Source organism: Gymnoscopelus braueri, assembly GCF_963280865.1.
Source record: "Gymnoscopelus braueri genome assembly, chromosome: 7".
Classification (NCBI taxonomy): Eukaryota; Metazoa; Chordata; class Actinopteri; order Myctophiformes; family Myctophidae; genus Gymnoscopelus; species Gymnoscopelus braueri.
The window spans coordinates 24171257-24193439 of NC_137608.1; the positions used below are offsets into that span (position 1 = coordinate 24171257).

A 22183-nucleotide genomic window follows, 5' to 3' on the forward strand; every position below is an offset into this window, starting at 1 on the left:
AGTCATAAAATGCCTGACTGACGCAATGGGGCCAGGCCTCACAAAATGAATGCATATATAAAATTATGCTTTGTTGTTGGACTTTGACCCTTGTAATAGCAAATTTGAAAAAGACATGAAAATGGATGATGCTGTGCTGGCAGCATTTTTGCATTATGCGACATGCATAGCAATTGCCTCGATAAAACACAACTCCAACGGGCTCACCTCTTTGTCAATAGACTGTCAGTGACACTCTCTATGCCATTTGTAATTCTCATTATCAGGTAGCCCTGTTGGGAGAAAATGATCTTAATTTGATCAGCACCATAAGCCCTCTTGTAAGCTAGGATCACGGCTTATCCCTTTATGAGCGGAATTACAAAACGTCCTGATTAGAAAACTTTACATAATGCCAGCGTGAATTAGTAGGCGAAGCATAAGCTAATGCTATTGTGTTCTCATCAGTGATGTATAGCAGAGGCCTTCAATGCTGGCCTTTTCCACAGAGCATCACCTGCAGAGAATGGAGATAAAGAGTGAGACAGGGAGGGGGGGCGCAGAAATGTAGAGAAAAGAGGGAGAGTACAGTTTGAAAAGGGAATCAACTGGTATTAATACGAGATTAATGTTCTTTGGCTTGAACTGACAGAGAGAGCCATTATTCATTTATTCTAGCTTTGAACAAGTCTCGCCATTAGCTCTGTCCTGGCCGATGAATCTGCAGTTCTTTTCAATGGAAGAGTCATAAAGGGACAGAGGAAGATCCATTTCTGTCTCTTCAAAATGAGACGCGAGGCCCCATGGAGCCTGATGACTGCTGCGTCACTGCAGTCAGCAGTATCAAAGACTTACATTTATTTCTGTAATGAAAGAGCAGAGCGAGCACAAAAGAGGACTTGATAGCTGCCCATCCTCTCTCCTCCCAGCTTTTTTTTGGCCATAATTATATGTAACTGGAAGTGGAGGATATAGCCTCTCCAAATTGAGGCCTCTTATATTGCAGAAGCCCACTGAAGCGCTACTCACATTAGGGACGGGACAATGTGCTCATAATATCTGTATCAACCGGTGTCTCGTCTTAATTCAGTTTTATTACCTCCATTCATAATGCTCTCATAATGATGAGATGGATCCCAGCCAGGGGATTTTCACAGTGTCACCTTTATTATCACACACTGTGATTTGTCATATTCTTCATCTACAGGACCCTGTAATGAGGATATATTATTAGACCTCCCTGAATTAAATCTTAACTCATTGCCATGCAATGTATTCTTTATCATTAACCCTGCATTTGCTGACCAGGTAAAGAGAATGAATGTAAAATGTAACGAAACTCCTAACCATTAAAAATATGTTATGTGGCACATCATTTCTGCTAATACAGCACATATTATATGTAGACAGGCACGCACGCACACACGCACACATACACACATTTGCGCCAAATCGTTTTTACATTTGCGTGCGTATACACACACACACACACACACACACACACACACACACACACACACACACACACACACACACACACACACACACACACACACACACACACACACACACAGAGAGAGCTGGCGTTGATGTCATTAGCACACACACTGGTATGCAACATCCTACTGCATAATGCATCAAACACAGACATAGAGAAGCGATCCACTTTGTTACAGGCCAAATAAACATTTACACTGCACAGAAAGGACTGTGTTGTGGTAAGTTGGTTCTCTACACAGAGGAGAGGAGAGGAGAGGAGAGGAGAGGAGAGGAGAGGAGAGGAGAGGAGAGGAGAGGAGAGGAGAGGAGAGGGGAGGCACATAGCAGAACACTACATCAATGCTGCTGAAAGAAAGGGCATACATGTCTGACACAAGACAGCTGTTTTCACACGCACATCGCCTGATAGGGACTGCCTTTAAGGAATGTTCCTATTAATTCTTTATCATTTCGTATCACTTCCACATCCCTGGGGACTAAGCCGTCTTTGAGTGGCTATTCTCATTCCACCCAAAGACTAAAGACTCATGTTTACATTTTGATACTACAGCACGGGGGGGAAGAAGATGACGTTTATCTGGCACGATAAAACCCAGAGGTCTGGCAAAGACATGCCGCGACCACGTGATCTTTACACACACACACACACACACACACACACACACACACGCATGCACACACACACACACGCACACGCACACGCACACGCACACGCACACGCACACGCACACACAGACACACACACACACTTATTCTGCTTTCCATTTTGTTCACATATGAGCTATTAAAAAAACTCTGCTTCTCCCGGATGAATAGAAGGACCTTGGAAATCCCTATTGGGGATCAGCGCCTCATTGAAGTGGAAGCACTTGTCCTTTACATGTGTCTGTCTGCGGCGCCGTGATGGTGTACTAATGGCGACGTCGGCCCCCCCATCTGGTGTCCATCATTTGGATTCAGGGCAGGGCCTCTCTCAGCAGATACATCCGATTAGTCCCTCTCATCGATTCCTCTCGGCTGTTCATGACTTCGTCAACCCAAGGTGTCTCTTCTATGACACGCTGTCTCGCTGTGATTTAGTTTGCCGACGCTCTAAGTGCATTGAGTGTGACAATAAAATCTTTAATCTAATATGTATTCTAAAGAGGAGGGGGGAGGGGATGGTAATGCACTAGATGAGATCAGCTATAATGGCATGAGATATGAATGAGCTTTGTGTCACTATTTCAGGCTTTGGGGGCTTAGGAATATAGAGTGATTATTCACTGCTGCTTGAATACCACATGTACGGTTTCACATTTACATGTAAGTCCTCTTATCTGACACTCTTCGCTCATGATGACAGTGGTGTATTAGTGCGAATGGAGTGTAAGAAGATATTGTCTGGGGGGGGAGCTGACTCAGCGAGGTGAGGGGGATATGAGGTAAACAGTAAATTACTCTGTGTTCATTTATCCCTTTGTAACTCAGAGAGTGTAGAAATGTAACCAAATGGACTCCATATGGTTACATTTGCACACTCTCCGAGTCTGAGTTTTACTCTGTGCTTGTTGAGGCGATGAGTTTTCAGTTTGGGAATAGAAAACATAGACCGTGAGTGGGGAAGGTCGTTCCATTATTGCGCGCCCAGCAGGGAGGAGAGCTGAAAGACCAGGTGGAGCCGTGGGCAGCTTGTCACAAATTTGTAATTGGGAAAGGGACACAGCCGGCGGCGGCAAAGCATAGAGCACAGACTGATGTGTACGGGCTGGACCACACGCACTGGAGGCATCCTTTGCCGCAGCACCTTTAGCAGCCCCCCGTATGCCAATAACTGGGGTTTGAATACAACATGAGGCGCCAGAGATATTCAAAGAAAGGGAGCACTGGATGAGGAGGACAGGGGAAGATTTTGGATATAGTTGAACACAATGTATAGGCTCTAGCACGCTGAAGGAGTTGTAGGGGCTGCAGAGAGAATGCTTCAGGAACAAGGCTGACACAGTGTTGCTGTAGTGGAGCTAGGCACAGTCTCTGTGCAGTCAAAGGAATGCTTTAATCTGAATCAGTTTATTGGCCAGGTATGTTCACATAATGAAGATTGCATTGCACTCACAAAGAAGAAAAGAGAAGAAAAATATACACAGCAGACGGAAAAGTATAAAATATAATAGTACGGTATAAAAAAGTAAATACAGTATATACAGTATGTATAAAAGTAACAAGACAGGGTCTAATAACCCTATGGAATCTGTAGTTATGGATAGCAAGTTCTTAGTTTTTATTTGATGTGTTTATGTGCTAACGTGAGCTGAACAGAGCGAGGTGAGCTGTGATTGGTGTAGCCGTGTCAACTATGCTGTGTAGTGCAGACCGATGGTTCTCAAACGTTTTGATTTCAAGGACCCCCGGTTTGGTATGCATGAAGGCCACGGACACTCTGGAGTGTACAAACGGAACCGAATGGACCCGTAACACCCCATACACACTGCCAGCGAGCGAGTGAGCGATCTGATAACGATGTCGCGCGATAAACTGTCCTGATATGGAGTGTCAGACATGGCATTGCGACATAGCCTGAATCAATCAATCAAATTAACAATTAAATGTGTACTAAATAATGTGAGGAGCGGAAAGGAATGAAGCTACAGCGCCGCGCACACACACAAACACACACACACGCAGAAACGCACGCACACATGCACGCACTCATGCACGCACAGAACAAATTTCTGAGGGTGCAGAGGAGCTAGAGTGTTGTCCATCCGTCCACTATGCCATTAGAAAATCCAATTTCTTTCACTCTTAATAAAACGTCTGGCTATCAAAATAGCTGTATTCCAGGAACAAGCACAAAGCAGCGTGCCTCGTAAATTGACCTATTTGAGGGGTGGATGACATCACTGCACAGCGCTTTGTCGCTCGTGGTACATCAGGATAGACTCGTATACACTCGCTCGGTCATGTTGGCAGTGCAAATGGGATGTAAGGGTCCATTTGGTTCCTAACAAAGATCACTTATTTAGCTGAAGACCCGTTGGAACCCCATCAAGGACCCCTGGGGGCCCCAGACCCTACTTTGAGGCGTCTCACGACGCCTAAACCCAGCACACGTTCCCTATTAGTGGGTGAATAATCCAACGCTTGGTGAATTCTGCTTCATAATGATAGGAAGAACCGACATCGAAGGATCAAACCTATGCTGAAACACTTGCTGAACGTAATCATTCGAATTGACTATGCGCAAAAATGGGCCTTTGAAATTGCCACCACTTCCAAACTCGTGCTCGGGCCTGGTACAAATTAGGACACAAATCAATGACAGGTTGACCAAACATCCCCAAACAAGGTGGACATTAAGTGGTCTAATTAAGCTGTTGAAACATCTCCCCAAAACATTTAGGAAATTGTGCAGTACGGCACATGACGGCACAAAACTTTATTCTGTGCATATAATGTTGTAACAATTCCATATAAATGTGTGAAAGAGTATATATGTTTCCTGTCCATGTATGAGTATTGAAAGAAACATAACTCGATGATGATGATGATAACAAAGGGAATATATTGGTGAAAAAGATGGTTGAATATTTAACACCTAAATGTTTCGTTTTGTTTTGATGAGTATAGCCATTTATTTTCTGTTGTCAGGGTTCATTTCATAGGGGGAGCTGTGGGGGAAAAGCAGCACATGTAGTAAAAGTTCCAGGAAGTGATAACTGGTAGAAAAGTTCCAGGAAGTGAGGTACCAGAAACAGTTATAAAAGTTCCAGGAAGTGAGGCGGCCGGGGGTTCCATTTTGGTGTGGTTTGACAAAGAGACTCTTTAAATCCTACATTGTAATCATATCTTTGAACCATTGAATAGTGTGTTCGATAAACTTTAAGAAGATATTCTAATGGCGGATATTATGAACTGAAACAGAATAAAGGAACAAAGGAATATCCTGGGGCCTCCTGATTATGTAGAGGTTGGATGAGAGGAATATTTGTTTTCTTTTGGTGCAATGCATTGCTGTTTTCTTTTTGGACTTTGAGGATTACCTTTGGACAGAAAGAAGATCTTTAGTTTTTGTTGGATATAATTGTATTACTTTGGAATATTTCATTGGAGTCATTTAAGGAACATTACTTTACTTTCATGAACTGAAGAAGGGACAAAATATCAGGGTTTGATATTTTTCTGTTCATTTGTATTTTGAGCGTCAATGATTGCTTAGTTGAATTATGAATTTGGGTCATATCAAATATTGCAATTTAATTTCAAAAGCAACAGTTTTGTGTTTTCCTTTTGGTCTGCAATACAGGGTTTAATTACAGTATAAAGAATTACTGACACAAGTACAGGACCTTTATTTGTTTAATATAACTCAGACATACAATCTATGGTTATGATTGTTATAATGTATCTATATGTCCATTGTGCACATTTCCCACCATTCAGAATTCTTTGAGAAATTGATTGATGTTTACACAACATATTTTCTATGGTCATGTTCAATTAATTGTATAAAGTTTGCTCATGATGGGTGAAACTATTGCTCTCTAAGCGTAAAACCATTACAATTTCACCATGCACTGAATTCTTTCAGCACACCATATGGTCAATTCAGAAGTCTATCACTCTATATATATTTTTTTAAATATGCTAAATCAATTAACATCTCCACCAGTCTTCATTCAAATGCTATACCAAAATGGACAGGATGGTAGATATTAAGTGTTTCAAGTGTTTCAAATGGTGTTCAGGTCAGTCAAACAGTGAGTCTGCAGTCATATTCAATATTTTGCTGTAATATCTGACAATAAGAAAAATATGTTTTTTCTCAGAGTCCAACCAACAGTTGGACTTTTGTAAGCGTTTTAAGATTAAACAGACACATACCCCAGTCTGGCACATGTGATGTTATTACCTAATGTTGTAAGAAGGTGTGTGGAAAGCCATGTCTCCCCAGCGGTGCAGTTAATAAGTCACCTTCTCCAGGGATACTAGGTACTAAAGTGTCTGGTTCAGTCCCAGGGTCTCCAATTCAAACTTGCCAACCATGTGGCAATTTATGCATGTGGCATGTTTCTTTCAATGTAATTTCATCATTGAACTCACTTTATCTTCATAGATTACCATTGTGTTAGAAGAAATGAATAAGGATGTCACGAAACAACGTATGTGGCCTTTTTTGCAATTGATTTGGGGATCTATACAATTGTATCGATCTATCTATCTGTCTGTCTGTCTGTCTGGTGTGCTAGCAGGCCTGGCTCAAAGGGTGTAGTGACGCGTGTAGTAATGCAGCATGCTAGAGGGACGTTGCCTGTAGGGACGAACGTGACCCCCTCCCTTAGTTCCTGCTGCTGGCCGACCCAGCCAGGTAAAGGAAGCCGAGTGCGTAAGCCTTCCGAGGTCACTACATAGCCTCTCCTTCACCATAACCCCTCACCTTGCCTCCTCGTGGCAGCACACGGTAACTACAGTCTCACGACTTGCAGGCTAAAAGGTATAGGGATCAAAGGGCAGCAGTGGAGATGGCCCACAGAAGTAGGGACCTGTGCAGTGATGTTTTTCAAGTGCCCAGTGGCACTTGAAAAACATCACTGCACAGGTCCCTACTTCTGACCTTGGTTGATCGAGAAGTAAGTAAGCTGTCTGTCTGTCTGGCTGTCTGTCTGTCTGTCTGTCTGTCTGTATGTCTGTCTGTCTGTCTGTCTGCATACATACATAAATACATACATAAATACTGCTTGGACCCATTAATTTGCTAAGAAAATACAAATACAAATCTGATCTTTGATTCCTGTCTATCCAAAATACTGTGAGACTCGAGAGTAGTATAAATTATAGGATAGAGAAGATCCTGTTTTTCTGTGTTCAGGGCCATACAAAGCCTATTGTATGTCCTGTGTGTTCTAAGTGATGCTAACTCACAATGATCCCTTTGTCAAGGCTAATGAGGCAGCATCATATTAACGGCCTTGAGAGCTGTATAACAATGAGATCTATACGCCATCTGAATACAATATTACATAGATCCCCAGTATACTGCTCTACTTAATGTATACCACAGCCATGCTCTATATATTACAGTTAATAAATGTTAATAAAAAGTAGGAATTTAAAAAATCTCAAAAAGGTAGCACATCCAAAATGTCTAATCAATGGAGGACAAAGTACTCACATTTCCATTTATTTTTATTGGCACACGCCAATAAACAAATGCTTACGTGTTTCGGCTATGAGCCTTCATCAGAGCAAGTTTGCTTATTGGTGTGTGCCAATCAGTGGTGGAAAGTAACTAAGTACATTTACTTAAGTACTGTACTTACGTACAATTTTGAGGTATTTGTGCTTTACTTGAGTATTTCCAATACTTTTACTTCTACTCCACTACATCTCAGAGGAGAAATATTGTACTTTTACTCCACTACAATTATTTGAAAACTTATAGTTACTAGTTACTTTTCAGATATAAATTATGATATTATAAAACATACATTAACTACTTTAGCCCTATTTTATACATAGGCTATTTGAAAATAGCCAATCTACAGGCTCACAACGCGTCGCATCGATGCGTTGTGAGCTTGTAGATCGGCTATTTTCAAATTTGAAGTACTTTTACTTTTGGTACTTTAAGTACATTTTGATGCCAATACTTTTGTACTTTTACTCAAGTAAATTTTTCATTCTGGACTTTAACTTGTAACAGAGTATTTCTATTTTGCAGTATTGGTACTTTTACTTAAGTAAAACATTTGAGTACTTTTTCCACCACTGGTGCCAATAAATAAAGTGGAAATGTGAGTACTTTGTCCTCCATTGATTTGAAATTTTGGATGTGCTACCTTTTGGGGATTTTTTTGAATTCCTACTTTTGATATGTAGATACTGGATTTTGGGTCTAGCACTCCACTGAGAAAACCCATTGTTGATGCGCAGCCTCTTTTTCAGTGCAGTTTGCAGTTTGTAAAAGCAGTGTTCTATCTGGACATCCATTTAGAGTTGTTTAAGTTAGAGATAATGTGTTCAAGTTTCTTTTATATTAACTATAAAAAATAAAATAATGTCATTGAACCTATAAGGCGCAATTGTGTCGGTGGATTAGCATAACCTCTCAATTGATACGGTCAGTTGACTGTTTGATGAAGTTGACATCTAAAGTAAACAGTACTCTGTCAATTCAGAAGACAGTCGGATGTTCCAAATGATTGACTTTGCTTACAAAATATTGATTTGCCTTCAAATTCCTCCTGTAATTGGCAGCCGTCTTCAAGTGAACACATTCAAAAGAGTATTTTCCCCTTTCTTTCATATCCATAATTGCTCGTGTAAAAATCTCTGACCTGCCTTGTTGACACCACACATCGTGGGCTCACATTTAATGAGTCGGTGTTATCATACTGTCTCTAATTGTCCTGCTGGCAAGAGAACAAGACAAGGAATGAGACGAAACAAGCGAGAGTTGTCCAGACAGTCAGTCAGACAGTTAGTCCTCCCATAATTTCACCCGTCTGTGACTGTGTGTGCGTGTGCATGTGCGTGTGCGTGTGTGTGTGTGTGTGTGTGTGTGTGTGTGTGTGTGTGTGTGTGTGTGTGTGTGTGTGTGTGTGTGTGTGTGTGTGTGTGTGTGTGTGTGTGTGTGGACTGGACTCCAACCAGTCTGGGTTCAAAGTGGGTCACTCGACAGAGACTGCCCTCCTGGCAGTGACGGAGTCGCTCCATGCCGCTAGAGCGAACTCTCTCTCCTCCGTTCTGATACTCCTGGACCTGTCTGCAGCGTTCGACACGGTGAACCATCAGATCCTCCTCTCCACCCTCGAGGGGATGGGTGTCTCAGGCTCTGCACTCTCCCTGTTTGCATCCTACCTGACGGGTCGCTCCTACCAGGTGATGCTGAGAGGGTCTGTGTCAGAACCACACAGGCTCACAACTGGGGTTCCCCAAGGCTCGGTTCTGGGTCCTCTTCTTTTCTCTCTCTACACTACATCTCTGGGTGCTGTCATCCACTCCCATGGCTTTTCCTACCACTGCTATGCCGATGACACCCAGCTAATCCTCTCATTCCCCCCCTCTGATACCCAGGTGGAGACACGCATTGCTGCTTGTCTGGCTGACATCTCGGAGTGGATGTCGACAAACCACCTGAAGCTCAACCTGGACAAGACCGAGCTGATGTTCCTCCCGGGGAAGGGCTGTCCGCACCGAGACATGGCCATCACCATTGATAATGCTGTGGTGACCTCAACTCGGACTGCGAAGAATCTGGGTGTGACCCTGGACGATCAACTGACGTTCTCGGCAAACATCGCATCAGTGACGAGGTCCTGCAGATTCCTGCTCTACAACATCAGGAGGATTCGCCCCTTCCTCACGGAGAAGGCAGCCCAGGTGCTCATCCAGGCTCTCGTCATCTCCCGCCTGGACTACTGCAACTCCCTCCTTGCTGGTGCTCCGGCATCTGCCATCAAACCCCTGGAGCTTGTTCAGAAAGCTGCGGCTCGTCTGGTGTTCAACCGCCCCAAGTTCTCCCACACAACCATCCTTCTCCGCTCTCTACACTGGCTCCCCGTAGCGGCTCGCATCCAGTTCAAAACCCTGGTGCTAGCCTATAGGGCAGTGAAAGGAACAGCTCCTTCCTACCTCCGGGCTATGGTCGATGCCTACACCCCTGCCCGACCACTTCGGTCTGCCACCTCGGGGCGACTGATTGCCTCGTCACTCAAGGGTCCTTCTGGCCGATCCACACGGTCACGACTCTTTTCTGTTCTGGCCCCACAGTGGTGGAATGAACTTCCCACTGATGTTAGGACAGCAGAGTCACTGCCCATATTTCGCCGCAGGCTGAAAACTCACCTCTTCAGGAAACACTACCCTTCCTCTCTGCCTGACCTACTTGTTGTTAACTAGTTGTACGAACGCTTGTTTTCTATTGCTGTATTGTTTATTGGATTATTGGATTGTTTATTGGATCTTGTTTAGTCGATTCACTCATTTGATTTAGCTATTTTGTCTCATCTGTTTAAGGAAATAGGTAGCTGATATATTGCACTTTTACCTTGGCGCTAGGTATACTCTTGGTTGCTTGTTTTTGCAGATAATGCACTAAAGACTTCTGGTGATTAGTAGTTTTCGTTCCCTACCTATGTTGAATACACTTATTGTAAGTCGCTTTGGATAAAAGCGTCTGCTAAATGACTGTAATGTAATGTAATGTAATGTTGGGATACATGTAAGAATGAAGTTCTTGATGAAATCAGTTGTGTCATCGAAGCTGTGCGCCAACAAGATACAGTAACAGCAAAATCCTTAGTGTTCATTTAACTCTGACAAAATACAAAGTGTACCAATGTTTATACTCTCATCTTTAAATGATGGAGGATGAGACAGAAGCTGGAAGCCATTTGTGGGCAGATAGCAGTGTGTGTCCTGTTTTCGCGTAAGCTAAAGTGAACATGGGTTAGATTTGGACTTATTTCTGTCCCCTTACAAACACATCACGCCATCATATCCTGTTGATATTGCTTTCCCCTCCACTAATCAATCAAATAAGAAAAAATAACCCACTTGTCGGAACTAGACTTTGAGCTGCTTTCCATTTAGGCTACTCTGTTGGAATGTGGGGACGGCGCTCGGGGAGAAAATAGCCCTACATGAGAAGTAATCAAAGCAACCCATTGTGATGGCGACAGCAGGTTAAGGAGTGAGGGGGCAGTGGGGGAGGGGGAGGGGGTCTATTTCCATGCCAGAGAAAATGAAAGCAGCTGGGGGTGTACGCAGAAGGCAGTTCAATCGCCTTGTTATGAAGTACGTTTTTTTGCCTGTGTCTGCATGCATGTGTGCATGTGTGTGTGCGTGCGTGTGTGTGATGGAACACAGCAGGAGAGGAATGCAGTCACTGCTGTAAAGTGGGTGTGAAAACGAGTACGTTCACTGACCTACAGACTGACCTCTCCCACCCCTCTCCTCCTGGTAGCTGAGTGTTTTGTGTATGTACAGTGTGTGTGTGTGTGCGCGCGTGTGTGTGTGTGTGTGTGTGTGTGTGTGTGTGTGAGTGTGTGTGTGTGTGTGTGTGTGTGTGCTCACGCACATAGATATGGGTGATATTTGCGCACACACTCAGTTGAGTATGTGTGTTGTTGGTAGCTGTCCTGTCAGTGGCTGGCCCTGTGTATACACTAGTTCTAGGGAAGGGGTCAAGAGGATTATCTTAAAGTACGCTTCATGCCTCCCCTCCTTTCTCTGCTGTTCGCTGTTCTTTCTCTGTCCCACTCTCTGCCCCCCCCCCTCCTTCCCGTCTCTTTTTGCCCACACTGTTTCATGGTGACCTCCTCCTGTGTGAAGGCAGAATCACGGGCGCACAGCACCTGTTGCACAGACGCTGTGGGTGCTGAGTGTATAAATCCTCGTTTATACTCAGTAGTAGATTTGCAGCATTTCTGTTACATGCATTGGAATGTATTTTCATTGCTTTTGAGTATTTTGTCATGTTTATTACACGTAGTATAGGCGTGAAGAAATGCCCATGTAGCCTAATTTACAAGATACAGTATTGTCAAAATATACAATATGTATACGAAAACGTACTCAGTAAATCACAGTTAAAAATGTCTCTAAAAGCATTGTATCATATCAATAATATTTTGATTATGTTGGTTATTTCAATGTGAGAACCAGCAAGTTCATAGAATTACATAGGTATCTTCATTGCACAATTTGCATGTTCCCTGAGGAAGTTCTGGGCTACTTAGAAAATGTACCCAGTTCACATCACCTGACAACGGTTTGATATCCAGCTGAGTATATTAAGCACACGCAACAGTGGTGTAAGTATATCGAGTATCAATCTAGGGCGTGCAGAGGATGCAACAACCTGCAGGGGGCCCTCAGCAGGGGCCCCTTGTTTAGCCCCCATTTACCGTACAATTTACCGTTAATTATTATTAACCTTCACTTTCATCACTGTATATGTGGACAGAGCTAAATGTTATCTTAGTAGCCCCATGTAAGGTTATCACAATTTTGTTATTAAAAATGTTAGCTGTTAGTATTTGTTTTGTGCTAAAGGTCATGTTTCTATTCACTGCAGATAGTATTGTCTAAGAAGTATATTTTCTATATTTTGATAATACAAAGTAAATGTTTTTTATATTTTGTATTGTATTTTGATATCATTGTTTTGGGTATATTTGCCTATCCCTATAGCCTTAAAGTGGCCTCTTTGCATTGCAATGTGTTAGCTTGTAGATCTGTCCTTTTTGGACAGTGGACATGTGCACATGGAGGTACAAATTAAGCCTAGTAGAAATTACTGACTTACCTCACTTTCTTGCACACATTTAAAAGTTATTCATTGGTGATTTAAAAACCTACTGTCTAGGGTTCAGCTGTTTCTCACCTGAATTTTCAGCTTTACAGACAAGAATCCTCAATCCAACCTCTTTTTTCAGAGTAATGCAAAAAAAAAAAAAAAAAGGTCTTATTCAGCTGTTTGACTCAACCTCAAGTCAAATTAATGCAAATGAAATAATTGTATTGTATTGTAATAGCACTGTTAAAAAACCTCTCTCTCTAGGCTATATCTGTACTAGGCATATATGAATTATTATGTTAAATATGAATTAGAATATGAATTATTAGACCACCGACTGTTCCTAACGCAGTTGAACTTGAAGTTATTATATATATATATATATATATATATATATATACACACACACACACACACACACACACACACACACACACACACACACACACACACAATATATGAATGTTAAATATTAGACGACAGACAGGGCACAGGGCACTCGAAGTCTCGAACTTGACGTTGTCTCCGTGTGAGTCAGCTATCCTTCCTGGTCTCCACTACGGGGCGTCTGGGCGCTGGAACGGCGCCTTGAACCCCTTCAGGCTGTTCTGTATTCTCTTCCCCGCAACAGGCTGTCCTGTACTGTGTAGAGAGACTGTAGTCAACGACACTCTCTCTCCACTCTGTCCATGAAATGGCAGTGCATCATCACTGAAAAGTCTGAAACGGTAAGGATAGGCGGGGGAGAAAAAAAGACAGAAAAAAAAGAAACATTCTCTGTTTGTGAAAAATAGAAATAAATCAAAAACAACGAGCAGTAGGCTACCCCTGTGTGTGTGTGCGTGCGCTCGCGTGTCTGTCTGTGTGTGAGTCTATCTATGAGACAGAGAGAGATAGAGAGAGAGGGGGGGAGAGAGACTACGAGCGAGAGCGACCGAAACTCGAGTCGCGGTCCCATGGTCCGCTGTGTCCGTTCGTTTAGCAATGTAATTAAATCGCTTTGCTGCGCCCTTAGCCTTATATCGGTTGGATGTGACACAGTGGTGTGGCTATACGGAGCTAAACCGGTCCCTGTCCTGCGACCCTCTTCAGCTCTAACCTCATGGTAATTGAATTAGCTCGCTTTTAGCCAGAGGAGGGGCTTCGCTTTGTATGCCGTGACGCCCATTCACATCTCAGACCAATGGAACTATCCCCCGCTTGACTGTAACCGAACCCACTCTCTGGCAGTCGGCGCTTCGCTGCCTTTGGTCTCACCTTCCTTTCCTACGCGGTCCCGGCATTGAATGTGAGAAACACCAACCAAGAAGGGGAGGCGAGAAACACACAGACTGTGCGCAGCACATGGGGGAGAAGCTTTTGATTTTTTTCCCCCCTCCACCCGCACGATGGCTTATATATATGAGGAGGACACTTGGAATGCTGGTATTTTGGATTCGGTGCAATAAACAAAGCGTCTCCTCTGTCTGTCACGCAGCAGCAGCAAGAGAAACGAGGCTGTCCGTCCTCTCCTCTCCGCCCCACCTTCTCCTCCTCCTCCACCGTGAGAGACTTCTCTCCACTACATCGCCGAGGAAAGGATAGCAGCCTCCTTCTCCTCCAGTCAGCGTGTGAACGGGGGGGGACAGAAACACAGCGTCTCTCCAGTCACACTGACTGACCCACCAATTCTTCTGACTAGATGGCTCTAAAAAGTTGCCCGGAGATCGTGGACAACATCTGACGAGCAGCTCCACCCAGGCATCGCTTGGAACATCAAGCCTCTTGTTTCTCCAACACACACCATCCTGGACTGATCCCTGCATGCGCCCGTTGTATTTTTCAACCAGCTCTGTTCAGTAATTGCTCTTTTGCCCTGAGAGACACAGATCGCATACAACAACCCACACAGACAGACCGGGGGAATATTATAACCTACGTAAGCTTCGTAAAAGGGACTATTTCCCCCCGTTGTTTTCTGTTATTTGTAAATCTGATCTCGCTGTTTGCGCATTGGTGTGAGAAGAAACACAAATTCTGGTTTGATGAGCGCATCGCAGAGCTGTCAGGGCTGACGTCTCGCAGCCAACATAGCCTACAACACATTATCATCTGTCTGGATCCCTTGGACCTGAAGCCAAAATCACACTGACTGACTGAGTGACTCCCAACCATTTCCAGCCTAAACAAGTGTTCATCCCAAGTGCCCCCGCTGAATGGTCTCCGTCGCGCTGATGTCCACCCGCTGTCCGATCCATGTATGCTGTGTGTGTATTATAATTTTTTAGTAGGCTACTGCGATCGAGACACAGCCACATGTGAACCGAGACACACCGTCCCGTGATCCGTCCGTCCGTCCGTCCCAGCTGAAGCTGACCGACCGACCGACCGACCGACCGACCCCCACACACACACACACACTCACACACACCGCGGAGCGCAGCGCAGCGCCCCGAAACCCGAAGAGGAATAAACGTGCCTAAGTTTCGCTGTAGTGATGCTGCAAGTGGAAATGGTCGCGTTGCTGTGCCTGGCGCTGTGGATGTGTGTATTCAGCCAGGAGCCGAGCTCCAAAGTCAACGCCGACCGCTATGCCGTCTTCTGGAACAGAACCAACCCGAGGTAAGTGTCCCCGAGCCCCCCGGGCACACGTTGATCGCAGAGTTCGGTGATGTTCACGGGTCTTATAATGATATGTGGACTACAGCCACATACATGAAGCCCCGTGGAGTGATGGCTGTTTCCCCCCTAATCAATGTTTATTCTCCGCAGTAAGGGCATAATGCCAGTACTATTAGATACAACAGAACTGTTACTGCGTATTCACCCCGGCACACATTATTATTGCCCATAAACTCCATGCCAGAGAGAATACACTAGATTACAATTCGTGCGAAAATAAATAAATCGTGCGTATAAGGCCTAACCTAACATTTTGTCTTCTGAATATTTATTATTAAATATCACAAATCCATCGTGTTCATTCAGTTAATTAATTCAAGTTATTAAGCACGCGGCCTCGTGAAATGTGCCATTTCTCTGGTTTCTTTGCCGTGAACAGTGAGCGGAACCCGAGCTTATCTGAGAAGATGCTGATAGGCTTCTGATGTCTACTCCACTTTTCTTTAAACACTGAATCGATCTGTTCGGCTAGACCAGTGGTTCTCAACGATATATTATTATAAGTCTATGGTTCTCAACCTATTCAGGCCGTGACCCCCCAAAAACAATCATATTTGAACTGGGGACCCCCACCCTGACATGACAAGCACTTGGAATTGTAGGAGTTGAGGCATTACATTTAGTTTGACTCAGTTCCACAGATTAATATTGTGAAAATAGCAAATCTACAAGCTCACAATGCCTTGCAGCACGAGGCGTTGTGAGCTTGCTGATCGGCTATTTTCAAAATGTTTGCATCTTTCCTATATTATCTGACAATTTGGCCAATGTTTGACCAGTTTTTATAGTATAGTTTGTTCATTACTTTTGATGCAGTAAGTAATGGTCTTTTTTCTTTTCTTTCTTTCCTTACTTGCCCGTATTTAGACAGAATGAAAAGAAGCATGCAGCCAAACCGTGGTTATTGGTTGAGTACATGCTACCTTCACTTCACAAAAACAAGTTGTTTTAATAGGCTAGATATAATAATAAACATGTTATACTTGTTTTGGCAACGGGGACGGGGTCAATAGTAAAGCCTATGGTGAAACATTGAAGAGAGCGCGCCTTGAGCTGTGTGTGTGTGTGTGTGTGTGTGTGTGTGTGTGTGTGTGTGTGTGTGGAGCAGTAGACTATCGTAGCCAATATAGCTCGCATATAAACTTGTCAAAGTAAATTAGTGCATTCAATTATCATTTAAAAACTAAAGCAGGCTATTTTCCTGCCCTGGACCGTAAATATAAATATATTTTTTGCTTACATTTATTACAGGTTATTGTATCATGGTAATGATCGTTTATCCAATTTCTTTTAAACAATTAGAAGTTTATTAAATATCCTATTTCCAACTAGTCTGCCCAGCAGTAGGCTTGCACTTTTATTTATTTTTAAATTGCCTTTTTAATTGTATTGATCCAGTCCACAATTATTGAAGTTATTGAATAGTTACTGTCTGACATTTGGGTCGTTTTTATTTATTTATTTAAACTGGAGAAGGCTATACATTGATCTGGACTTATTGATGTGTTTAAACCAAAGAATGAAAAGTTATCCTACAACTCTATATTGGCATTCTCAATGAGAAATAGTTTTTATTTGACATTTTTTTATTTAACTTTTTTGAAACTGGAATAAGACTATATAGTTTGGCAACCAAAGTTGCCCCATCAGCCTTTGTGAGCTTCAACAACAACATTCTGTGGCCTAAAGACTGTTGTTGAAACTTTCTGGCAGCCTCAATCAAACTTATTCAAATGAAAATGGATCAAGTTAATCCAGTCTTGTCACTGCAACTCAGCAAACCGTTATTTATACTGTCGTGGTAGTTAAAGGTGATTAGAAGTTATGGCCACTGCTGTCACGTTCAGACGAAAGTAAAATGAAGTAATAAAAATACGTTATTTGAATACTGTAACATTGACAAATATTGTCGTATTGTATTAAGGTGCAAAACATTTCTACATTTCTATATTCATTGTTAATTTATCTATGTAATAAGTGTGTGTGTGATAGCAGTGGTTCTCAATCTTTTCTGGATCAGAGCCCACTTGAAAATCTCGAAAGTGTTCACGGCCCACACGACAGCCATCCGTCTGCCGTGTTAAGTGCTCAGATGATGGGGCAGAGTGCATTTTCAGAGCAGGTTTATTTTAATGATCAATCAATCGATCGTGTTCTGGCTTGGATCTATGGAACTAACGTAGTATGCTTTAAGTTCCTATTTATCGTATCACAGTAAACTCATTTTCAAGGTTTTAAAGAAAACAAATACCATACATTTTGTTTTACATTATTTTTTATATTAGTGTTTTGCCAATTATTTGGCACTTGCAATATCCTCACTGTGTTATATATGATGATCACAAAGAGATCAGCCGATATTATGTTAGAATGAGGTGTTGTGTGTTGTTTGTCTGAAAAGGGCCTCAGGAGCTACGCCAAAAGTTGAGCTAAAACTTTCTTTAGCAGTTCCAATGCTTTGACTCAAATCCCTGTTTGTCGACCCTATTCTGTGTGTGTGTGTGTTCATTAGACAACATTTCCCATATAAAACTCCCTCATGGAGGTAGACAGTGCAGCATTGTCCCTAGACTTATTACCTCTAAATACCGCTGGTACAGTTTACAGAGATCTTTCACTCAACTGCCAACAGCACTTAGTATTTGTTGAATAAAATCCTCGGCTTACTCTCCCGATGCACACGAAGCCATTAATCGTATACGCTGACTTTGTTGCACAACTATTTATATTCAGTTTGAAGTTTGTGAAAACAAGATTTATTGCTCGGAGCAATTAGTGGTCAAGGGTACAAAATGTAGGTCTGAGTGAGCGTAGGCGCTTTTCTACAGTCTGGGCCCGTCCAGTGGGGTGTGTAGATCCACAGGGCTGATATACCATAGACCATGACTGTTGTGGTCTCTGGGCCTCGCTCTGACTTACCCCGTTGTTTATTTATGTGCCGCTTTGTTCAATGGAAGCAAACACAAATTTGAGCTAAATCTTGATCGTGTTCTGTTGATAGACACACTTTCATTAGACTGCACATTTTTTTCACCCGAAAAAGTTTTGATTTGACTGGCCGCTCAGTTGACTTGATTCCTTCCAGATGTGCTGACAAGTTTGCACAGTCCAAAGTAAAAAAAAAAGAAAGAAAAGCTCCCCCCCACCAAAAAAAAAAAACACGGTTCCCAAAAAAATGTAAAGGAAGTTTGAGTAAATCTACTGTTAAGCTCATATCCGAGCCTTGAAACTGAAGTAGAGAGCATAACAAGAACTTTTGTGATCAGACTAGACTGCATGCATGTTGTGCTTTTTGTTCCCTTTCTGTCCCCGGTAAAATATGAGAAATAGATAGCTTCCTGAGCCTCATCTGTTTCTGAAGCCTTCGACTTGCCCGGGGAAAGGAAACAGGTTTTCACAGAGGTTCTAACGCCAGTCACTCTGTTCTACTTACTCTAATAGAGTTTGTTTGACTCTCACCCCTGCGGGGCAGAGAGAGGAAGCCAGCCAGGGAACATCGAGGAGAGGAGAGGAGAGGAGAGGAGAGGAGAGGAGAGGAGAGGAGAGGAGAGGAGAGGAGAGGAGAGGAGAGGAGAGGAGAGGAGAAAAAACAGAGAGAGTATGGAGAGTGTGGGAGAGATAGCGAACACCTTCCTATTGATGATTCAGTTAATAACTATTGAGTCGTTCATACTCAGGGCTAGATAACTGCTGTTACTTCATGAGCTCCCATACCACTGTCACTTTTTGCTGAGGCTTCTCTCACACGGAAACTGCACAGCAGGTCCTGGTATTTGCTCTACGCCCCGCGAACAGGAAAAACCATCAGTACGGTTTCGTTCCAAAACAAGCTATCCAAAAAAGTGACAACAACTCATACAAAATGATTGATAGTACATAATTAAAGTGTTTTCAAAGTAACGGTTAAGTACTTGGTAGGCAAAGTGTTAAAGCTGTTATAGACGGTCTATATAGTATAAAATGAAGATCAGATAAAGGTTTTTCACTCCCAAAAGGATGCATATTATTTCGAAAAACGACTCCTTATGCACAAAGGATTATTATTATTATTATAATTATTATTATTTTTTCAGCGAGAATTTATCCAGGCCAGGGAAATGTAGGCTTTCGTTGTAGTCGAATCTGAAACGGTTTCAGGGGAATTTCATAATGTAACAGTGAGCCATAATGTGTAACAGCAGCTGACAGTTTCTTAGTGGTGTTGTCTAGCAGGGTGGAGAGGGTGCGGGGATTTCCTAGCTGTTGCTGGCTTCGGTCTGCCTGTGTGTCTAACGCCTTCAGCATGAGACCAAAAACATGCTAATTGCTTAATTACTCTGGTGTAGGCTACCTTCATGTTTCTCTCTCTCTCTCTCTCTCTCTCTCTCTCTCTCTCTCTCTCTCTCTCTCTCTCTCTCTCTCTCTCTCTCTCTCTCTCTCTCTCTCTCTCTCTCTCGCTCTTTGTCTCCATCTCTCTCTCTCTGTCTCTCTGGCTCGTTCGCACCCTCTTTCACTCAAATCATTCCGCCCCCTACCCCCCCCCCCCGCCCCTGTCCTCATAGCTTTTCTCACAGCACTCTCGCATGTACATGCAGAATATGTTGGCCCTCCACGACAATGTTACACGACCACTTTAAGGGACATGCAAGGACTCCTATAGGTGTATTCGCCTTTATTTTGCCTTGAAATAAAGGGGCCATTTCTCTCTATGGGTTCTGCCGACTGCTATCACTCTCTCTCTCTCGCTCTCTCGCTCTCTGTGTACTAGTATTTATTCTAATGAGAACGAAGACAGCCACTGGGCTCTAATGATGTCTCAGCTGTAATGCCGAAGAGACCGTCCTTCTCTCTCCCCTCTACCCTCTTGCCTTCCACACACACAGTGCCGCTCTCCCTTGTTGTTTCATACTCTCTGCCCACCCCCACACACACCCCACCGACCCCCACACGGTCCCCTCGCCGAGCCCAGAAAATGAATGAATACAATTAGATATTTCAGGCGTCCCTCCGCAGCTGACTGCGAAGAAAAGAGAAGAGAAAAAAAATGCTCAGAGGTCACGCATAGCAAGCCGAGAGGCGTGCAGGCAGAGGTCGTGCGCGCTCGGCGAAGGAATAACGAAGCGGAAAGTTGGCCGAGAGAATGACAAACTAGAAGTCTCCTTGAGGTGGTTGGTGGGTGTTTTTTTTTTTTGTTTTTTTTTAAACAACACCCACACTGTGATGTGGCTGCAGTCATTTGAATCAGTCATGATACTGTTTGACTTTTGTCTCATTATATATCGAAACAATTTTTACAGTGTCCCGTGTTTTAGTTTGAGGTTTTGAAGTGGGGGTAATCTAGCAGTTATTCAACACTATAGCCTCTCTTTGTTGCAATTTCCCGGTAGTTTTTTTGTTTGTGTGTGACTATGCATGTCTGTGTGTACAACGTGAGGAATGAATCACAAGGCCTCGTTCCCGTCTCCTCCAGACTCATTGAAAGCAGATATCCCCCCCCCCCCACCTTTGTCTCTCTCTCCCTGGACCCCTCATTACCTGTCACTGGCCAGTGGGACGTGGAAAACGTCTTGTCACTGTGTGTGTGTGTGTGTGTGTGTGTGTGTGTGTGTCTGTGTGTCTGTGCTGACTGTGCACTAGCATAGGCACATAACACACGGAAGTAAAAAAGCTAGTCCATACGCCCCAGGGTATTTGTCTGGCCACAGCCCTCCCCGCATGAAGATAGACTTCAATGTAAAGCTTTATGTGTAGGTACACTGCAAAATACTGCGTGTTGATTTAACTCTGGTAAAAATGGACCCGTAAGAGGGTCCATTTTCTTTACAGTGCATACGTTCTCAAATGTCATCGGCTCTAATTCGGTAGTGAAAATATATCATGTTTTTTTCCCAGTCCGTTTCGTATCCAGTTTGATGGTTTATTTGGGTAGTTGTTTTACCCTGGCACACCATAGTCTACTACATTCCATTCTCTCCCTGCTCTCGCTTCTCCTTTTTCGTTTTGCTCGGAGCTTCGGTTTTACTCGCCCTCTCTGCTATACAGTATGCTCGCTCTCCTTTCCCCGCTTCTCTCTCTCTCGCTCTCTCTCTCTCTCTCTCTTTCTCTCTCTCTCACTCTCTCTCTCTCTGCCTCTCTCTCTCTCTCTCTCTGCCTCTCTGTCTGTCTGAGGGCTGATTAGTTCTCGTTAATGACCCCTCGCTCTGTCGCTCTTTCATCCCGCGGCACTGGCGAGAGCACATTCACCGACCAAGGAGCAGGAGTGAGGGAGCAGCAGGAATGGAGGGTGGAGGGTGGTAGGGTGCACAAAGAGAAGGAGAAACGGGGAAGGAGAGAGGAGAAGCTAAATAAAAGAGAACTATAAATTGGTATGGTGATGATGGTGCGATGCGACCGCGAATTACATTTATAAGATTAAAATAGTTGTGACTTAAAAGGAAGAGAAAAAGTTTTATATCACCCGTGAACTCGATGCCCATTTAATTTAGATTTCTCTCCCCCTTCTCCTTTCTGTTAGCTAGAAAATGAGCCCAGCATGCAGTAGTCAAATGCTTCTTAGACAAAATGTTTGGCAGAGCAGCTGTTCTCTAGTGTGTGTGTGTGTGTGTGTGTGTGTGTGTGTGTGTGTGTGTGTGTGTGTGGTGTGGACCAGGGATAGGCCTGCTGGCCGTGACCCCGTTGGAGGTGCTGTGTGGCGGGACAGACACACGGCCCTGTCGTCGGGGCTGTTTGTTTGGTGGTCAGACTGTACAACTTATGTTACTATGTCAGTGGTTCTCAAACTTT

The 22183-nt window shown here is 43.5% G+C and overlaps 1 protein-coding gene across 2 annotated transcripts in view; it reads left to right on the plus strand.

Annotated features, from left to right (window-relative positions):
* The first annotated feature begins 13968 nt into the window (after positions 1–13968).
* The window catches only part of efna5b (ephrin-A5b), a 126776-nt gene continuing 118561 nt past the window's right edge, over positions 13969–22183 (plus strand). The window contains exon 1 of one of the 2 annotated variants that reach the window (XM_080432839.1): positions 13969–15361. In XM_080432839.1, coding sequence (XP_080288965.1) covers positions 15237–15361 — 125 coding nt within the window. In that variant the 5' untranslated portion in view covers positions 13969–15236. The remainder of the gene's footprint in view (positions 15362–22183) is intronic. The other variant, XM_080432838.1, reaches the window with a different exon arrangement.